This window comes from Aegilops tauschii, chromosome 1, assembly GCF_002575655.3.
Source record: "Aegilops tauschii subsp. strangulata cultivar AL8/78 chromosome 1, Aet v6.0, whole genome shotgun sequence".
Classification (NCBI taxonomy): domain Eukaryota; kingdom Viridiplantae; phylum Streptophyta; class Magnoliopsida; order Poales; family Poaceae; genus Aegilops; species Aegilops tauschii.
Window position 1 is genome coordinate 308325266 of NC_053035.3, and position 20852 is coordinate 308346117.

At 44.1% G+C, this 20852-nt stretch overlaps 2 protein-coding genes across 7 annotated transcripts; one reads left to right on the forward strand and one right to left on the reverse strand.

The window, feature by feature from the left end:
• The first annotated feature begins 1172 nt into the window (after positions 1–1172).
• LOC109786172 (RING-H2 finger protein ATL39) lies at positions 1173–6708 on the forward strand. Of its 4 annotated transcripts, XR_005773223.3 has the most exons (3): positions 1181–2096; positions 3045–3178; positions 6510–6636. XR_005773223.3 is itself a non-coding variant. In XM_020344757.3 (2 exons), exon 1 carries the CDS (start codon positions 1429–1431, stop codon positions 2047–2049), a length of 621 nt encoding a protein of 206 aa, XP_020200346.1. In that variant the 5' UTR covers positions 1173–1428; the 3' UTR covers positions 2050–2096; positions 6510–6708. The 4 variants fall into 4 exon arrangements, 3 of the variants coding, with proteins under 3 accessions (XP_020200346.1, XP_020200345.1, XP_020200344.1); XM_020344757.3 differs by lacking the exon at positions 3045–3178 and having other exon boundaries at positions 1173–2096; positions 6510–6708; XM_020344756.4 differs by lacking the exon at positions 6510–6636 and having other exon boundaries at positions 1174–2096; positions 3042–3493.
• On the reverse strand, positions 3594–14374 carry LOC109786171 (uncharacterized). Of its 3 annotated transcripts, none has more exons than XM_045234882.2 (10): positions 13717–14374; positions 12694–12891; positions 12467–12589; positions 11733–11770; positions 11377–11545; positions 5952–9731; positions 5703–5842; positions 4549–4807; positions 4220–4261; positions 3594–4056 (listed from the first exon to the last, which is right to left on the reverse strand). In XM_045234882.2, the coding sequence occupies exons 1-8, from the start codon at positions 13843–13845 to the stop codon at positions 4603–4605; spliced, it is 4782 nt and encodes a 1593-aa protein (XP_045090817.1). In that variant the 5' UTR covers positions 13846–14374; the 3' UTR covers positions 3594–4056; positions 4220–4261; positions 4549–4602. The 3 variants fall into 3 exon arrangements, with proteins under 3 accessions (XP_045090817.1, XP_045090814.1, XP_020200343.1); XM_045234879.2 differs by having other exon boundaries at positions 3594–4123; XM_020344754.4 differs by lacking the exon at positions 4220–4261.
• Between the last annotated feature and the right edge of the window lie 6478 nt (positions 14375–20852).

Genomic DNA, 20852 nt, shown 5'->3' on the forward strand with positions numbered 1-20852 from the left:
CGAGACACCTCTCCGGTCAATAACCAATAGCGGGAATTGTATGCCCATATTGATTCCTACATATTCCATGAAGATCTTTTATCGGTTGAACCTTTATGACAACATACGTAATTCCCTTTGTCTGTCGGTATGTTACTTGTCCGAGATTCGATCGTTGGTATCTCTATACCTAGTTCAATCTCGTTACCAGCAAGTCTCTTTACTCGTTCCGTAATACATCATCTTGCAACTAACTCCTTAGTCACTTTGCTTGCAAGCTTCTTGTGATGTGTATTACCGACAGGGCCCAGAGATACCTCACCGATACACGGAGTGACAAATCTCAATCTCGATTCACGCCAACTCAATAGACACATTCGGAGATACCTGCAGAGCATCTTTATGACCACCCAGTTACGTTGTGACGTTTGATAGCACACAAGGTATTCCTCTGGTATCCGAGAGTTGCATGATCTCATGGTCGAAGGAGCATGTATTTGACATTAAAAAAACGGTAGCAATAAACTGAACGATCATATGTTAAGCTAACAGATAGGTCTTGTCCATCACATCATTCTCCTAATGATGTGATCCCGTTGTCAAATGGCAACTCATGTCTATGGTTAGGAAACCTTAACCATCTTTGATCAACGAGCTAGTCTAGTAGAGGCTCACTAGGGACACGGTATTTATTTATGTATCCACACATGTATTTAAGTTTTCGGTCAATACAATTCTGGTATCAATAATAAACATTTATCATGATTAAGGAAGTATAATAATAACCATTTTATTATTGTCTCTAGGGCATATTTCCATCACAATGGTGGTGCGATGATTGCGTCGATGCTTAGGGGCACTGCCGGCACTGCAACATCGGCCTGGGCGACGGTAACAGATGACTCGCGATACAGTGAGTAGGTCACACGATGCTGCGGCGATAGGGGCGGGTGTTGCAAGCCCACGTTGGATGTTGCAAGCCGATCGCCGCACTACCGCAAGGACGGCGAGCGACGCTGCAAGAGGGTCGCTGGGCGCAGGGTGCTGCAAGCCAGTGCGAGTGCCAGCTGCCGCGAGCGGCCACACAGAGGTGCTGTGAGGCTGATCACGGACTACCGCTAGTACTTGCTGTGAGCTCAACGCGGACGTGCTACGAGGCTGCACCTCTCTGTGGGTTGTAACCACCGGGGCGGAGATAGGTGGGAATGACCTGAGCGCATGGATGGCTGTCGAGTCGACTGATTTCCTAAAAAAAATGGGCTGACCCACATAGATCAAAACCTAGCATCTCATCACAAAACTAAACTCGCGTCCAATTACACGGAAAAAAAGGGCCACCTGTAAGGCCGTGTGGAACTCCCTCTCCCGGCCTGTGGCCTCCGGACAACCAGTCAACCAGAGAGGAGAGCGCGTCGCGTCGCGTCGCGCGCACGAGCAGGCGCCGGAAACATGGCCACGGCGGCGCACGCGAGACGGCTGGGGGCCTCGCGCGACGATCCGTCGGCCGCCCCGACGTCGGGGAGGTCCCAGTTCGACCTCTCGTCGGGGGCGGCCACCGCCGTGGTGTTCCTCTCCATCATCCTCTGCTTCATCCTGCTCTGCACCTACTGCCGCTGCGCTCGGCAGCGCGCCATGGCGGCCGCGCGCGGCGGCCGCGCCATGCGCCACGGCTTCCCGAGCGCCCTCCTCCGCCCGGCCGACGGCGCGGCGCTCCCCGTGGTGTGCTATGCCGACGCCGGCGCCGGCGCCAAGAAGGGGCAGCAGCCCGAGGGGGACTGCCCCGTCTGCCTCGAGGCCTTCGGCGACGACGATGGCGTCAAGGTCGTCCCGGCGTGCGGCCATGTCTTCCACGCCCCCTGCATCGACCGGTGGCTCGACGTGCGCAACTCATGCCCAGTCTGCCGGTGCGTCGTGGTCTGCCACTACGCCGACCGCGCAGGCCCGGGTGCCAGCGACGACGCCGACGACCAGGAGATCGTCCTGGAGCGCGTGGTCGCCATGATCGAAGCGATAAGAGAAGAGGAGGCCGCGGCGAGGCGCGCGCCGGCGACTGCGAGGGTCCGGGGGTGATGACGCGTACGTGCCTCGGGTTGTACAGGCACAGCTAACCTAACTGGGTAAGTTTCTGTTGTAGCTTTGGCGTGATAGTACAGAGTGATTGTGCAAGTTCTCTTAAGAACACTGAGTTGTGTATGATCAAAGCAATATATAGAATGTGATGATTGTCAGTTTCATTGTTCAACAAAAATGGCTAGGAACCTTATTTCTCTAAATTCGGCGAAAAGCATTCCCAAGTTTGCTGGCCTATTTCACCGTGGTAGGCTCCGAAGAGGCAAAAGTAATGCATACATATAAGAAAAAGTAATATTAATCATGTTAGTTGATCTATTTTTTTATTATGATATAGTAGTATTTGTTAGGATACTTGTTAAAAGTATACGTAGTTGCTAATGATTTTGAGTATGTATAAGCAACGGCCACCTTAGTTGCAGACATTATAAACCAGCTAAGCTATATTCTCGAGGCTATCATACAAGTGTACAGGCATAGACAGCAAGCCAGAACTCGAGAAAGAAGTCTTCTCCTTGTTGGCTAAAGGGAGCACAAATCATTGACCCCTTCCTCGCCCGACCCTCCATTTTCAGAATATAAATAAATGTAAATGGGGCCAAGCCAACTAGGAGACGTTTTGTTCTATATTGCTTATATTATTGGATAGGTATTAGGTGGTTGCTTTCCAAATCCAATTGTAGCCTGCGCCAATTTGTCACTTGGCAAAACTACAGCCCGCTAGATAGCGACACGTCGAATACCCAATTCGAGCTCTCGCCAATAATAAATAAATAAATATAAAATAAATTGAGCTATCTCATCCCAGTTCCTATCAGATAGGATTTTTAGGTAGAGTAGCATACTAGTTTGTAGATATGAAGCCTCGCAACCCATATGGCTTAATAATTACTCCCTCCGGGCATTTTGAACTAAAACCTCGTCACTTGTTATGGATCAGAGGGAGTAATATTATGTAAGGTACTATAATTATTTGTCAACAATACATGCAGCAGATTTCGGAGCGCCCACCGCATGTTTCAAGATCAATTCAGTTCAGAAGCCATGCTTCAAGTACCAACCAAGAGGAGCATGTCATTGGCTTTGAACACAGGATCCTATCAGCCGATCCATACTTTCACCGAAGCTGGTGAGTGCAAAGGACATTCGAAAGGCCGCTGTCTAAACACAAGTTCTTATTTCTTGATCAGCATGCAAGCCAAGAGTTCTCCAGGCACCAATGCATGAACATCATCACATGTGGACTGAACCAACTGTTTTCTTCAATGATGACCTGACTGCCAACAGTTTCAGATTGTCCAATCATCCCCCATTCTTTCTTTGCTACTAAAGACCTCTTGTAACCATTGCTCTGTTGGGTCCCACTGTCACATTCAATCAGAGAAGCTATATGCCAAATTCTGTTTGACAGAATACTGTCCTCAACAAGCGAATAACAAAGTAATCGACAGACTGTGTGCATATACTCCCTCCGTCTCAAAATAAGTGTCTCAACTTTGTACTAAAAGTTAAGACACTTATTTTGGGATGGAGTGAGTACTATATTACATGTGAAAGAACATTAGCCTACAAAAAGGATATCACGTGACCAACTATACAATTCAGCAAGAGAAACTACACTTATCAGCAGTTGATTAATTTACAAAGATGAACTAACCAACGGTTATGTTGGCTCTGTGTAAAGGGAAGAGTGGTCTGTGTGGTTATATGAACCGATGAATTGTAGGCTATCCCCTAGCACCACATATGCTTGTGATAACTAATAATCGGTTGAGACTAAGTGTAGTAGGGCCTCCCAACTGCTAACTGTGAATGGTTGTTGCCATGTGATTGCTTCATCACTGAGACCTGAGAAGTGAGAACCATGAGCATTTTATTCTTTTGGGGGCACAGCTTCCGGTGCAGCTCAGAGCACATATCCAGTTCTGCACTTGCTTGGAATTACTCAGCTCTTGCACGGTGGTTGTCTGGGAATGCCGGTACCCTCCGACGTCGACAAAATATGTCCTGATAATTAGACAACCATGTCGTTATGAGGACATAAAAACTGATTGATGTACTCACGCTCACACATCTACAAGATCAGGAAAGTATAAAGAGTTATCAGTGATTTCCTCATTGATAGAGGGTTTACTGCCATAATTTTCTTCAATGAAAGAAGGTTTCTTACCACTTGATAAGTGTAGTTTAGCCCAATTTTATGACACATTATCTGCAATCAAACCATGCAGTCAATGTGCCGCCAATGTTACACATTCATGTTACTGTTACTTTTTTGAGTTTCATCATAACAAATCAACTTTTTATGGTGGGAATTCCCAGTACTACATTAGCTAGTATCTACTGCATCTGTCATGGTGTGTCTGAGCATTCAATAGCAGGTAAAGTTTTATCGAAGTAGCAGCCTTGAATTTAACCCAATTTTTTTTCATGCTCCACATCTAAGAAATCAAGTTGCAATTGCATGTAATCGAAGGAGCAGGAGAATACATGAAGTACCTGTACTGTGGACTGTGGGCCTTACGGTTATGGCACACAGTTGCTCGTCATCCCCTAGAACCATCGTCCCTTCCTTGCAGTTGCACTTTTCAACTCCATAACTAGTTCTTCTCGTTGAGCCTCCACTTCTGCATATTGCATGCTCACGTTGAGTAACCGATCCTGCATGTCTTTTAGCTCTGACTCCAGTTGTGCTATCCTGTTCCCATCCTTGTTATCCTTTTCATCCCTGCTACTGAGTTGTCCCTCTCCCGTTGGACTGTACAGGGTAAAAAGAGAGTATGATCTTCTGAAAGGTACCCCGATATCATTGATTGATGCCTTACAGTAGTAAAAACCGCATGAAACGAAAACCATTCTAATGTGCACAATATTTTGATCATGATAATGGTACGATAAAGGTTATATATTAGAAGTTGTCCATTTACGGACGCACAAATCAAATGTCTCACTGTTTCTTTTCTCTCAATCAATAGAAACATTTTGACTGCACGCATTCTAGGATGTCATCTATTTCCAAATGGATGTATTCTGCACAAGGAGACCATCTGGGGGCGGCAATGTTGCACCCTTATATTAGATGCACTGGTGACAGCAGCAAGTAAAGGCTGAAAAGCAGCTGGGAGCATGCATCCAAACTATCTTTTTGTATAGAATAGTTTTTTATTTTTGAACATTTTTTGTATAGAATAGTTAATACCACACGGATAATTTTACATGAATGTTGTTTCTTATTATGGGGATGTTAAAAATCTGACGTCGATTTTTAACCATGGCAAATCAACCGTTTTTTATGGCAAATTGTGTTGTCGCCAGGATGGCAATTTCCTTTAGCAAGCATGGCAAATCCTGGCAAAAAACTAAACATGGCAAGAATTTGCCATTGCTTGCTAAAGGAAATTGCCATCCTCGCGACGATATAATTTGCCATCTCAGGCGTTCAATTTGCCATGCTAAAAAATCTGACATTCGATTTGTAGCGAAATACTTCTTTTTAATGCTTAATGGAGTGGCATAGATGGTCTGCAGCCTTCAGAACATGGGAGTTTAATTAAGACTCCCATATGCATGGTATAGCAAAGGAAATCTAGTGAAAAATGTGTTTTGCTAGTAACAGATGTCAGAGGGAGGAGGGATGCGATAAATCACTAAACCTTTGCAGCTGCGCCCTATATGATTTATTTTCCTCCAATGCATCAGCAAGTCTAGTCTCCAGTAATTCTAGCTTTGAGTGAATGTCTAGATCTTCATTAACATGAGTACCTCCATTGTCATTAGCAGCGTCGTCATTACCCTAAAGTAGCAAGGAAATAGTTAAGTGAAAATAGTGCACATGGCCATCACATTTAAATCTACGTAACCCTGATCTAGAACAAGTTGAGGTATAATTCTAAATGGCTCACCTTATTTACTACAAGCTTTGCTTGAGTGGATTTATGACGATTTTCTTCATCAGCATCATGCAAAGTACTCTGGATACAAGAGACTTTGTCTGTTAACATGGCATTCTGCACCTTTAGTTCTTCACATTCTTCAGATAGTGACTGCAGACGCTCTTCTAATTTTGTCTTTTCAAACTTAGCCTGATCAAGAGAACTTTGTAGTTTGAAAACTTCATCTTGGATGCTTGCCATTTTGCTAACCTGGATTTTTAGTCCAGAAATTTCCTCCATTACTTCCTGTTTCTCATAATCACTGGATTTATACTTCAACTCTAGTTCGTCTGAAGTTTTCCTTAAGTTTTCTTCATTGGATCTAGCAGCTTCCATCAATCTTGTCATATGCTCAACATCTGTTGTCAGTGTTTCCTCATTATGTTTGGATGCGTTAAGCGAATCAATCAGGCCTTTAATTTTGGTTTTAGACTCTGTACGAAGATCTTCCAACTGAGACTGATAATGTCTCATTTGTGCACTGACATCTTCAAGGTTAGCCTCAAGTTTAGCCTTGTCTGCTCGCAGGATGGAGACCTCATGTATGCTATCCAAGGCGGCACTTTCTTTCTCCCCGTCTGTGGAGGACAGCTGTGCAGTAAGGCTCATGACCTCCCTCTCAAGATTCTTCACTTCACCAATCTTTTCGTTCTCTATCTTGTGTAAAAGGAAATGTGCACTATTTATCCTTTCTTCGTGTTCCTTGTGCTCCTGGAATATATTCTCCAGCTCTGAAAGCAAAGATTGCTCTTTTAAAGTTACCTCTTTTTGAAGTGTAGAGAGTTTTGCCTCTAGGAACTCTGCTGTTTCGAACAAATCCATTGTCTTCCTTTTTGATTGATCTAATTGCTGCTCCAGCTGTGCACAATGGTCATGTAATTCCAGCTTCTGCTTCTTTAGGTCAGTTGTTAGAGTCTGAAGAGAACTGCATTCTTCAGCAACACTATCAATTGTGGCCTGTAGTTTTGCATTTGATCTTCTTAGAGCCTCCGAATCCTCTTGTACTTCTGACAATCTAGTTTGGGACTCCAAATGCTTTTGCTTCATTTCCAGCTTTTGAGCTTCCATCTCTGCTTGCTGCTGTTCTACTAAATCCTTAAGATTTGCGATAAGTGCTATAGAATAATCCATTTCTAGCCTGGTTGACTCCTCTTCACTTGTGAGAGAAGTCAACTGAGCCTCTAGTTCAGATATGAACTCGGAAAACTCAATATTCTCTTGTTCCAGCTTTGTTACAAGCAACTCTAGTTCAACTTTGCGGCTTTCAAGCTCGCTAATCTTTGTTTCGAGAACCTTATTGGCAGAAGCATGAGAATCTACGCTACTGGTAAGCACAAGGAGATCTTCTCGCGCTTCATCCAAGCATTTTGATGTCATGCTACTTTCTTCAAGTGATGCTGCCAGACGTTCCTCTAGCTGATCCTTCTCCTTCTGAATATCAGAAATAGTGTTCTCCATTTCTGTCGTACAATGTTGCAGACCATTGATCTCCTGTTCTTTCAGCATAACTGTACGCACAAGCTCATTGATCTTTGTTTCGAGAACCCCATTGGCAGAAACATGGGAATCTACACTGCTGCTAAGCACAAGGAGATCTTCCCGCGCTTCATCCAACAATTTTGAAGTCATGCTACTTTCTTCAAGTGATGCTGCCAAACGTTCCTCTAACTGACTCTTCTCCTTCTGAATATCAGCAACGGTGTTCTCCATTTCTCTAGTACAAAGTTGCAAACCATCGATCTCCTGTTCTTTCAGCATAACTGTACGCACAAACTCACTGATCTTTGTTTCGTGAACCTCATTGGCAGAAACATGGGATTCTACACTGCTGGTAAGCACAAGGAGTTCTTCTCGCGCTTCATCCAACCATTTTGAAGTCATGCTAGTTTCTTCAAGTGATGCTGCCAAACGTTCCTCTAACTGACTCTTCTCCTTCTGAATATCAGCAATGGTGTTCTCCATTTCTCCCCTACAATGTTGCAAACTATCGATCTCCTGTTCTTTCAGCATAACTGTGCGCACAAGCTCACTGATCTTTGTTTCGAGAACCTCATTGGCAGAAACATGGGAATCTACACTGCTGGTAAGCACACGGAGATTTTCACGCGCTTCATCCAAGCATTTTGAAGTCATGCTACTTTCTTCAAGTGATGCTGCCAAACGTTCCTCTAACTGACTCTTCTCCTTCTGAATATCAGCAATGGTGTTCTCCATTTCTCTCGCACAATGTTGCGAACCATCGATCTCCTGTTCTTTCAGCATAACTGCACGCTCACTGATCTTTGTTTCGAGAACCTCATTGGCAGAAACATGGGAATCTACACTGCTGGTAAGCACGAGATCTTCATGCGCTTCAACCAAGCATTTTGAAGTCATGCTACTTTCTTGAAGTGATGCTGCCAAACGTTCCTCTAACTGACTCTTCTCTTTCTGAATATCAGCAATGGTGTTCTCCATTTCTCTCATACAGTGTTGCAAACCATCGATCTCTTGTTCTTTCAGCTGAACTGTATGCACAAGCTCACTGATCTTTGTTTCGAGAACCTCATTGGCAGAAACATGGGAATCTACACTGCTGGTAAGCATGAGATCTTCATGCGCTTCAACCAAGCATTTTGAAGTCATGCTACTTTCTTGAAGTGATGCTGCCAAACGTTCCTCTAACTGACTCTTCTCTTTCTGAATATCAGCAATGGTGTTCTCCATTTCTCTCGTATAGTGTTGCAAACCATCGATCCCTTGTTCTTTCAGCTGAACTGTACGCTTCAACACATCTAAGTCAGTTTCAGTATCATCAGGTTCTTCACTTCTCAGTCTGTAATGTTTTGAACTACCAGTGTCAGCCCCCTCCAGTTCAGTGGCATGGGAGAGCTTTTCCCTCAGCTCAGATAATTCAAGTGTTCTCTCTTTTAACTCCTCTTGGCTTTTCTGGAACTTCTCTTCTAGCCCACTGAACTCGGACCTAAAATTCTCCAGATTCAACTCAAGGTCAGCACATTTTCTCTCTAGGTGTTTTATCTTATATGTTGGGCTCCCCACATTGGGCATTTCTTCACTATTAGAAATGCAGGGATCCTCTTCTTTCGCCACCCCACTCGCTTCTTTCAACTTGTATATAAGCCTGAAATTTTCCTCCGTTAATTCAGAACAGTCATTCTCAAGCTCCTGCATTTTGACCTTCAAAAAATCATTTTCTTTTTCCAATTCAAGATAAATAGCATCTGGGCCTGCACCATCTGCATTCTCCATTTTGAGAACACGGTTCAGTTTCTCCCTCAACACTGTGATTTCATCTTCTTTTTGTGACAGTATTCTAGCCCATTCTGCAGCTTCTTGAACTGTCGATTCACTTTTGGAGACCTCGTGGTCAGCCACATCACTCACTTGGGGAAGTTTGGACATTTCCACTCTCTGCAGTTCTATCGTTTCTTCCAGTTCTTGGAGAATGGAAACAAGCTCTATATTGGTCTCTTGGGTCTTGTTCAGTTGGGCTGTTACTTGTTCAATTTCTTGCCTCAAGGAATCCTGTTCAGAAAGTGAAGCAGAAAGTTGCCGTTCTAGCTCAGCCTGTTGCTTGGATTTGTCAGCACACTCATTCTTCAATGTCTTCCGTTCAATTTTCAACTTGCGAGAATGTCTCTCCCACATTTTTGCCGCGTTACGTAATTCCTCAAGTTTTTCTTCGGCGGTGTCAAGGTGATTTTTGGATGAATCATCACCATGAGACTTTGATGCTGAGAAACTTGCATCCTGAAATTACAGATGCAGTCTGCAGTTATACATAGTACACTGAAAAATCGCATGTGCATCCGACTAATGCATGGACTGGGAGTTATCTCCATTGCATACAAAAGAAATAGTGTGCTGATTGCTGAAAAAAGGAGGTTATTTTCCTTCGTTCGCTGTTATCCATATTCAGATATCTAGTTATCTATAATGCCAGTCTCCTCATATAAAGGATAAATGAACGAGACAAGTTCAGTAGAACCACAGGACCGGGGCTCCACGTCTCTTTGCCGTTACTTCCTCCGTTCCTAAATATAAGCTTTTTTAGAGATTCCAATACAAACTACGTACGAAGCAAAATGAGTAAATCTACACTCTAAAATACGTCTATATATATCCGTATGTGGTCCGTACTGAAATCTCTAAAAAGGCTTATATTTAGAAACGGAGGGAGTAGATGGCAACTCGAGATCTGCACTGTGCAGAGTCATTTGGCCAAGGACCGCTAAACAAGTACAGTAATTTCTTAACCTATGGCGCTGCATACTCTTCTTTGCTGCTCCTTGTCAGAACAGTGAATTATTAAACAATAGTTTCTCTCTCGGCCGAGTACTGCTGTTGTGGCAGAAGGCTGTGTCAGCCCAAGCATTGTGCAGCACAACAATTTAAAATATCTATCCCATGCGTTAAGCCATTCTAGCTAAACAGCCCGCAAATCACACATATTGGCACACATCTCCAGGCCGTTCTTTTTTAAATTAATGACATCTAGAGGTTGGAGCCGGGCTCCATGGTTTTAAAAGATGGCTCTCACTGAATGGACATCAACAAGTAGATAATATTAGGCAAATAATTGCAAGAGGTGTGGCAACCATAGGTTAGATAAGAAAAATAATCTTTTGTTTGCTTGTTCACTTAGAACAGAAATTGACCAGTGGGTTAGAAAAGGAGCGGAAATATGAATGTTGATTGGATCTATCTCAGACAGAAGAACACCAAACAAACATCCTCTATTGAACATACATCGGTAGGTACATAATAAAACGGATATGCATTCCCAGAATACACATGTTTAATATAAAAAACATATCAGTCCAAGTGAAAATTTCTGACTGCAGACATTGAGATCTAAGAACAAGATAACTAACAACCCAAGATCATCAATATGAAAGTGTCCTTTGAAAATGGAAGAAGTTTATAAATGTAAATTGTGACTTGGTCGTCCTTGTGCACATTGGGCATATAACTGCCGGGGAGTTTGTTTCAAAGATTTCGAGTGCAGGGGGATTAAAATGAGAAGCAATAGATAGCTACAACAACTCAAACTATACTTTTCAGCTAATTTGTCGCCTACTTTAACTCAAACTCGCAACTCATCAGTGGACAAAACTGTTCGAGCAGGAACTAATATAACATATGAAGGCATTCAAAATGTTTTATGTTGGGCTGTGTATGTGTATGTTTATGCGTGAGAGTCTAGCCCAAGTGGCCCATGTGTACTTGTACATATTTATGTGTACCAATGGAAGAGAAAGAAGAGATTCCACAAATTTTCCCAAAATCCACCTTTTATTTCATTTGATGTACCTGTCATTTATGAGGACCAGCAAAATATTTTCGAAATAAAAGAAAACTTGGACACATATGAATTTTAGCCAAGGCATCATACCCTATTTCCAGATTCATCTGCATTATCAGCTTCTAAATTATTTTCTGACAAAGACTGAGCACCCTTGTTCAACTTCAACAGAATGTCAAAGACGTCTGGCTTTTTGTCCATCTCATCATTGGTTGGACTCTCCTTAAGATTAGAAGATAGCTCTTTCCATGATTTCCCACTGCGCATAATGCCAACATGACAACAGAAAATAAGTCCTATGAGCAGTTATGGTCAAGATACAACAAATAGTAGAAGTTTTGGTAGTCAAATAGGTGGCCATCAAAGATTAAAGATACAAATGTTTGCAACCACCAGAGTGAAAATAGGAAATATGGACATGTCAATGTAAAACATGGTCAGGTTACCTTGATTTAGATTTTGCACCAAGACATTGAATCTTAAGCTGCAATTAAGAAACACCAGAGATCATCATAAACATAATAAACGGAGATTTAGTCGGAGTTTATCAAGAATTTTAGCTGACAGCTAGAGATAACTTTCATCTAGAAATTACCTTAAATCCACCACGGGAATGCGAATCAAAACTTGTGAACAGTAACAAAAATAGGTCTAAATAACATCTCTTTTTTTTTGCGATAAATAACATCATTACCCCATGAACGTCTTGAAACATTACGATTTGGCATTAACTATTATTTTATCTGAGACCTGCTGTTTAGTTGATGAAAAACAAAAAATATCATACAGAGAAATAATAATTTGGAAAATTTATGTATGAGTTCATCGGTAAGAGCTAAAATTATCAAATCTAATGCTTCCTGCTGGGCTATACAAGTGCATACTGCTAGTAATACTAGGTTACAAACAGAGGCTCACAACCATTAACTAACATGCATATGATAGTCTAGACTCTAGAGAAAGTTAAGCATTTATTGTACATCCAAGAATCAACTAATATAGATGGCACATGGCAGGTCAACAGAATATGAGCAAAATCCTAGAGAAAGTTAATCACTTCAGGGACCTAACAGTATAACTAGATGGACCAAAGCCATTGTTAAATTTGAAGATCATATGGGATCCAATAAACCATCAGAAGTTCGCGGGGGTAAAACAAGTACAGCTAAATGAAATCTACCTGTAAAACTGTGCCAGAATTGCACTTGTCCAATGGCAAAGAGATGTCAGTGGAGTCTGATGAACTGAGATAGTTCGTCAGATTTAGGTACGCTTCCCCAAGAACAGCAGTTCTTGTTGATCCCTGTAACAGGAGATATGTTGTTAGTAAGCCAACGGAATAATAAAGGAATGGAAATTTGATAGGCAAGTGAATGAGGTGGAAAAACATGCTGGCAATAGCCATACCATGGAAACAACAATCTTGCACTGGCACTCCTGAAATTCGTGTGACACTTCATCTTTAGGAAACCGAATTGCTTGCAGGATGGAGTCATGCCATTGACAGGCTCCATTAATAGCAGCCGCTTTACTTGACTTGGCAATTGTTTTTCCACTGTCTACTGACGTGATTGTAATGAGCAGCCTGTCTGATACTACTGGTACCTGTTGAGCAAGCACCAATAAGAAATTCATCAACAAACCTGTGTCATCCATTTGTATCGGTATGTTATTTCCTTTGCATGATCTGCCGCACTGCCATGTGTTTCCATATCATACCAAACAAAATAACTACAGCTATTCAAACAACTACTATTAGATCTTGCAAATCGTCAAGTGTCACCAAATGAAGTAGCAAAAATCCTCGAATTGTTCTAACAACCCATCTTCAATCGAACTACTTTAAAATGCATGAGTGCTGCTAGGATTGTGATCGAAGCATGTCCTGCCTAGTATAAATGGGAAACTCAAAACCTTCAGATGCCTCAACAGCCGAATGTTGACGGCATGATCGCAGCGAAGCTTAAATATGTCTAGTTTGCTAATAACTCTCAATAAATTAATCTCCGAACACATAAGCAGATCAGCATTCTCTCGGTGACGGCATCGCCTCTCTCTGACGGCGACGAAAACACACAAAACGTGGCTAAGGACGAAGCTTCTCCCGGCGTAGTACCAGAATAGGCATGTACATTTATCGATCTTCCTGAACATGCACGTTTCAGTCACACGTTCATGCTGCTCAACCCATCACCGATGAATTTCCGGATCCACCCCACGAGTAAAAATTACCATTCGATATCTATTCGATACAAAGGAAATTAATTTAAGATTCAACCCATCGTGCGAAGCTTTCACTAACCCAAAGACGGGAAACGCATTGAGATTCCTGGGTAACGAAACACCCTAGCAACCCCCGAACCAGCAATCCCAAATCGGCCGAAATGCAGCAGTGCGACGTGAAGAGAATGCGTTCCCGATCAACATCACCTGAACGGCGTGGAAGCCGGAGAACCTGAACTCCATCCGCACGCCGAGCCGAACCGACGAGCGGCCCCCATTCTGCCTCGACCTCCCGCCGCCCCTCCCTCCCCTGCCGGCGTCCCCGGACTCGTCCATTGGCGCCGCCCGATCACCCCACCTCGCTCAGGCGCGGCCCGGCCGGTCGCGCCCTCTTCCCCGTCGCCCCTGCCGCGGCATGGCACGGACCGCTCTGTTCGTCGACGGGGCGGAGGAGGAGCGAAATGGATTGGGGAGGAAATCGCGGGAGGCGGCGAGGAGTTGGCGCCTAGTTTAGCAAATGGGCCGGGAGCTTAACAAGGGTGGGGAACTTCTCGTCTCGCCTTTTTTGCTTTTCTTTTCCAAATTTATATTTAAAAAAACTTTTCCTTTTCGAGTTTAATTTCTTGCTCGCTTTCTGCAATCCAAGAACGGCGATAAAACATCTCCTGAAAAAATAAAAGAAAGACGATACTCCCTCCTACTTATATTCCTTTTACCAAAAAGGCTTTCGTCCCGCTTTATATTATAAAGCCACTGCCCAAGCCAAATATCCAACAAGGTTCCCACACACACAAACAAACAGGTCTAGACAACAAGAAGTCACAGGGTTAATGCTGAGGGCACAGCTCAACAAGCCCTTAATAAACAAAAAAACACGCACACGCGGGGTGCGACCGAGCATCTAGTCGGGCTCCGGAGGGGGGGGGGGGGGGCGGAAGAAGCTGAGGCGCCAATCGAAAGGCCATCGATCGAAGGTCTTTTCATGCAACCGTGGCACATCATCAGTCATGCATATCATGGCAATCTTTTATCATTTATCCATCCACAGTAATGTCAAAACAGCAAGTCTTGCATTTCACTCATAAGTTAAGTTATATTAGTTTTTAGTTAACATTTTTGTTGTCATGGACGATACATGTTAGGACGCTTGGAGTACAAATTGCATCAAATGTTCTTCCCTTTTTATCCACCATTTTATTACATCTTCATATGTTTTATTGTTTCAAAACTGAAAATCGAGAACACTCTCAAATATGTGTTTGCATTAGTTTTACTTATTCTTGTGGCGCTGATTTATGTATTTCTTTTAACAAGTTTCTCGCCGCAACGCACGTGGTATCGTCTAGTCCATATATGTAGGACTTATCATATGTCTCTAAGACAAGATTTTAAGCAAGAATTATACGCCGTTTGCATGACATAAAATCAAATATCATTCAATTCCTTTTGAACGCCCTATTTGTGTATAGTTATATCAAATCCACGGCGGTCTAAAGAAATCTCAACCGTCGCTTGGGATTCTCAAGGGGACTTGAGACTAAGGGTCTACAACAGTCAAATCCATGAATCTCCCTCGCCTCCAACGGTCAGCTTTGGGCACTGGTAGGCGGGAAGACTATAGATATTCACACTTGCAGGAAGATTCGTTATATGTTGTTAGGTTTTGGTGTCCTCTGTCGCTCGTCCTGGTAATAGAGGCGAATGCCCAATGGACAAAATACCTCTGGCCCATTCCCATTGTAGCGCCGCTTGCTCATGCATGGCATCAGGGTGGGTGAGGGTTGGGTTCCCCATATGTGAACTCTCGAGTTTTGGGGAACATTCTTCAACCATGTTGCTTGTGCCTAAGTTCATGGTTCTGCTGATGGTCTCTTCAATAAGTTTCGCGACAACACTTTAGTCTTGACATGGGGTTGGTCTCCTCCTCTGGCCTTAGTTTACTTCTCCAAGTCAACTATTCATGCCAGCAATCGTCATCACACGCGTCTCTTGGCAACATCTAGTTACTTCTCGATCACAGTTACAATAACTCTCTGGTTTTTGGCGAGATGCACCAGGTATGGCATCGAGGCAGACCATATGCTTGTACAGATCGGAGACAACGACGAATTTTCCATGGGCCTCGTCCTGTTTTGTTCTATATGTATGTTTGTGCAAGACACGTAATTTTTAATATATGACCTCTAGGCTTATGAAAAAAGAACATTGCTACTCTTGATTTGACAGGAAAAGCGAAAACTCCTTTGACCTTTACTTCTTTTTTGAACTGAGGCATAAGATTTGCCTTTTCTGTTTGACATAGATGGAGCACAAATAGAGGTGGTTGGGGGCGAAAATGTTGCAAAGAATTAGGAAGATATTCTCGCTAGATGTTTTGCTCTAGCTGAATCCCGATTTTTTCTTTCGAGTATGGATTAGGAGTTCCCACATCAAATTTCCTAACTGATGAGGATGATGGTTGGTCTAATGCCATTTCTAGGGTTTCTCGAGGAAGTTTGCAATGGCCTCACAATATACTGTACGAAGATTTGGCTAGCCAAGGGAATAGAGCAAGGCCTTCAAGATGAGGACCAGTAGGAGGCTTTCATGACATTTTCGATGGCGTTCTTTTGTTTCAATGCTGAAACTCATCATAGGGGATTCTAGGGCCACGAAGAACTTGTTTAGCATGGACTACTCGTACCAAATCCATCAAGTCGGAACGCCCCTACAAATCTTTCCATGTTATCCAGAGACAACTAATGGTTTTGGGTTGCACACCTTCTGCCAATTAATCTTGTATTGATGAGCAAGAAAATGAAGTTTTCATTAAAGAATCTTGTCATGATAAAGATTTTTTTATTGGGAGAGGTGATGCCATTCATCTTGGGACGTAGTCTGAGCACCACTACCTCGGAGACGATCTTCAGAAATGTAGGTATGAGGCTGATACGATAGCCCAAGATCAATTCAGCGATGTCTCTTTTGGGACAAGGGCAGTCTTAGCAGAGTTCACAATGTGGAAGTTGTCACCTTCAATGGAGACCATAAGCACTTACCCGCGCACATATGTTCTCTTTGATAATCCATCAGTGCCAGGGGCTTTGTCTTCAGTGATCCCCTGATAGCCATGAGCATCTCGACTATTTAGAACAATAGGTACAAAGCTTGAAGGGTGCCACTTACCTAGGTGACTGCTGCCCAACTGAAGTTCAAGATTCAGGGGAGAGAGGGGCAACACACCCCTAAATTGCAAAACACATCACTACCTGTGACGCCCTCGATTCAATCGTACACTAATCATACACGCAAATGTGTACGATCAAGATCAAGGACTCACGGGAAGATATCACAACACAACTCTAGACACAAATTAAAATAATACAAGCTTTATATTACAAGCCAGGGGCCTCGAGGGCTCGAATACACAAGAGTCAGCGGAAGCAACATTATCTGAGTACAAACATGAGTTAGACAAGTTTGCCTTAAGAAGGCTAGCACAAAAGCAACATCGATCGAAAAGGCAAGGCCTCCTGCCTGGGAGCCTCCTAACTACTCTTGGTCGTCGGCGGCCTCCACGTAGTGGTAGGCACCCTCAGTGTAGTAGCAGTTGTCGTCGAAGGTGGCGTCTGGATTCTGGGCTCCACCATCTGGTTGCGACATCCGAGAAGAATGGAAAAGGGGGGAAAAGGGGGAGCAAAGCAACCGTGAGTACTCATCCAAGTACTCGCATGCAAGGATCTACACTACATATGCATCGGTGTTAATGAAATGGGTAGTATCTGTGGACTGAACTGCAGAATGCCAGAAGAGAAGGGGAAAGCCTAGCCTATCGAAGACTAGCAACTTCAAGCATCTTGCAGCATCAGAAGAGATAAGAGTAGCATAAGATAAAGTAGTAGTAGTGTCATCAACCTCGGCTAGAGATCCTTTCTCGACCCCCTGCAAGAAAGCAATCCCAGAGCCATACTATCCATTTATCACCTCATATCCAAGTCTCATCTCAAGTATCCGGTTCTAGTTGTATCGATCGGGATACAACTCCAAGTGTCCGTTACCGTAGGACAGGCTATCGATAGATGTTTTCTTCCCTGCAGGGGTGCACCAACTTACCCACCATGCTCGATTAACTCCGGCCGGACACACTTTCCTGGGTCATGCCCGGCCTCGGCCAAACAATACGCCGCAACCCGACCTAGGCTTAATAGAGAGGTCAGCACGCCGGACTAAACCTATGCCCCCAGGGTCATGGGCCATCTCCCCGGGAACTCCTGCACGTTGCGTACGCGGCCGGTGAGCAGACCTAGCTACCTCCCTAAAAAGGCAGGAGCTTACCAGTCCAACCCGGCGCGCGCCGCTCAGTCGCTGACGTCTATTAAGCTTCGGCTGATGCATACGACGTAGAACGCCCATACTATGCCCACGTGATGGTTAGTGCTATCAGGCCAGAGGCCCCTCGGATCAAATATCCAAATCGTAGTGGATTAGGAGCACGCGGTAACAAGCAGAGACTCACGAAAGATGTGACCCCGTCGCCCCGTCTCGAGGCCTTGCGGCAAGGGCTAGGAATGCCCGGCCACGCCTCGTAATTATCTCGCGGGCACCCTCCAGGTCAACCCGTCTCCACATCACTCACGGGTACCCCTCAGGGTCGACCCGCCTTTCCAAGTAACAGTTGTAAAGTCCAAGTATCCGTGTGTCCAAACATCAAGGGGAAAACCCGAGGAATCACCCCTGGTGAATTCCACTCGATGTAATCATCAAGGTGAACGTAAGAGGGACCACCCTCGAGGTCCACACTTGAGGGGTTGCACGACAGAGTCGTATCGGAAGTGGTTAAAGAGGAAATCACCCTCGATGACCACGACCGAATAGCTACACTACAGGGTTAACATCAGAAGTGCTGATGAGGTCTCACCCTTGGTACTCGATAGAAACCCAGTAGTGTCGAGCAACTAAGGGGAAGTGATGTGCGGTGCCGGGGCCTGGTCTTCGATCCCGTTGATCGGGTCTTTGATGATGAAGCAGGGGCAACAAGGACAAGGTGGGGGTCACTGATGGATCACTAACCAACCTATACTAAGCAGTTTAGGATAAGCAGGTAGGTAACAATAAGCAGGTTACAAAAGCAGGCTATGCATCAGGATAGGAGCAAACAATAATAGTAGCAAAATCTAATGCAAGCATGAGAGAATGGAATGGGCGATACCGGGATGATCAAAGGGGGGGCTTGCCTGGAAGCTCCATTGAAAAGGGGTAGAAGTGTCGTCGATGATGTAGCCGATCACAGGGGCATCAGTAGCGGTCTTGGGGTCTACTGGAGAGAAGAGGGGGAAGAAACAATAAATACATAGCAAGCAAGTGCATAACATGACAACGGGTAAAGCTAGACATGTTCCAACGCAGTGCTACACGATATAGGTGGAGTGGGGAAACATCCGGGAATGTTTTCCCGAAGTTTGACATTTTCGGACAGATGAAACGGAGGGGGAAGGTTGCATGTTCGCTATGATAGGGACATGAGGCGGATGAACGGACTGCGTATGCAGATTCGCCTCGTCGTTCTGAGCAACTTTCATGTATAAAACTTTTTCATCCGAGCTACGGATTAATTTATATGAATTTTCTAAGTTTTGTTGGTATTTTTTAGATTCCTGGTTTTATTTTATTTTGATTTAATCCGAATTGACCAAGTCAATTTGACTAGTCAAAGGGGGATAGGTTTGGCCCACATGTCATTGACATAGGTGTAGATTACTTAGTCTAATTTAAATTAAAATAAGGGGGGCACATGTCATTGTTTATATAGACTAATTAGCACTAAATTAGTTCCTACCTAAACTAGTCCTAATTAATCCTAGATTAATTAAGCCAGGGACCGGCCGATGGCACAGCCAGCCATGGCTGTGCACACACACAACACACCCACGCTGCACACACACGGCCATAGCCATGGCCGTGGCTAGCAGCAGCAAGCGGCGGCAGCGAGCGCACATGTGGGCGAGCAGTGGCAGCAGGCGAGCGCACAAGCGGGCGAGGAGCGGCAGCGGGCGAGCGCGTGCAGCAGGTAGGAGCGGCAGCAGCAAGCGGGCACGCAGAGCAGCGCCAGCAGCACTACTAGCAGTATGCAGATCAGCAGCTAGCACGGCAACAACAGAAGCGCCCGGGGGGCGGCCGGAACAATGCAAGGAATGTGACAGAAGTATCTCTCGAGTTGAAATTTAAGAAAATGTCGAGAGCAAATATGAAGGTACAATAAGAAGTTTCAAGCGAATGGACAAACGACCGATACCTAAACAAAGTGTGAGAAGGGGTTCATGAAGGAAATATGCCCTAGAGGCAATAATAAAGTTATTATTTATTTCCTTATATCATGATAAATGTTTATTATTCATGCTAGAATGGTATTAACCGGAAACATAATACTTGTGTGAATACATAGAGAAACAGAGTGTCACTAGTATGCCTCTACTTGACTAGCTCGTTGATCAAAGATGGTTATGTTTCCTAGCCATAGACATGAGTTGTCATTTGATTAACGGGATCACATCATTAGGAGAATGATGTGATTGACTTGACCCATTCCGTTAGCTTAGCACTCGATCGTTTAGTATGTTGCTATTGCTTTCTTCATGACTTATACATGTTCCTATGACTATGATATTATGCAACTCCCGTTTACCGGAGGAACACTTTGTGTGCTACCAAACGTCACAACGTAACTGGGTGATTATAAAGGTGCTCTACAGGTGTCTCCGAAGGTACTTGTTGGGTTGGCGTATTTCGAGATTAGGATTTGTCACTCTGATTGTCGGAGAGGTATCTCTGGGCCCTCTCGGTAATGCTCATCACTTAAGCCTTGCAAGCATTGCAACTAATGAGTTAGTTGTGGGATGATGTATTACGGAACGAGTAAAGAGACTTGCCGGTAACGAGATTGAACTAGGTATTGAGATACCGACGATCGAATCTCGGGCAAGTAACATATCGATGACAAAGGGAACGACGTATGTTGTTATGCGGTCTGACCGATAAAGATCTTCGTAGAATATGTGGGAGCCAATATGAGCATCCAGGTTCCACTATTGGTTATTGACCGGAGACGTGTCTCGGTCATGTCTACATAGTTCTCGAACCCGTAGGGTCCGCACGCTTAACGTTTCGATGACAGTTATATTATGAGTTTATATGTTTTGATGTACCGAAGGTTGTTCGGAGTCTCGGATGTGATCACGGACATGACGAGGAGTCTCGAAATGGTCGAGACATGAAGATTGATATATTGGATGACTATATTCGGACACCGGAATGGTTCCGGGGGTTATCGAATATATACCGAAGTACCGGGGGGTTACCGGAACCCC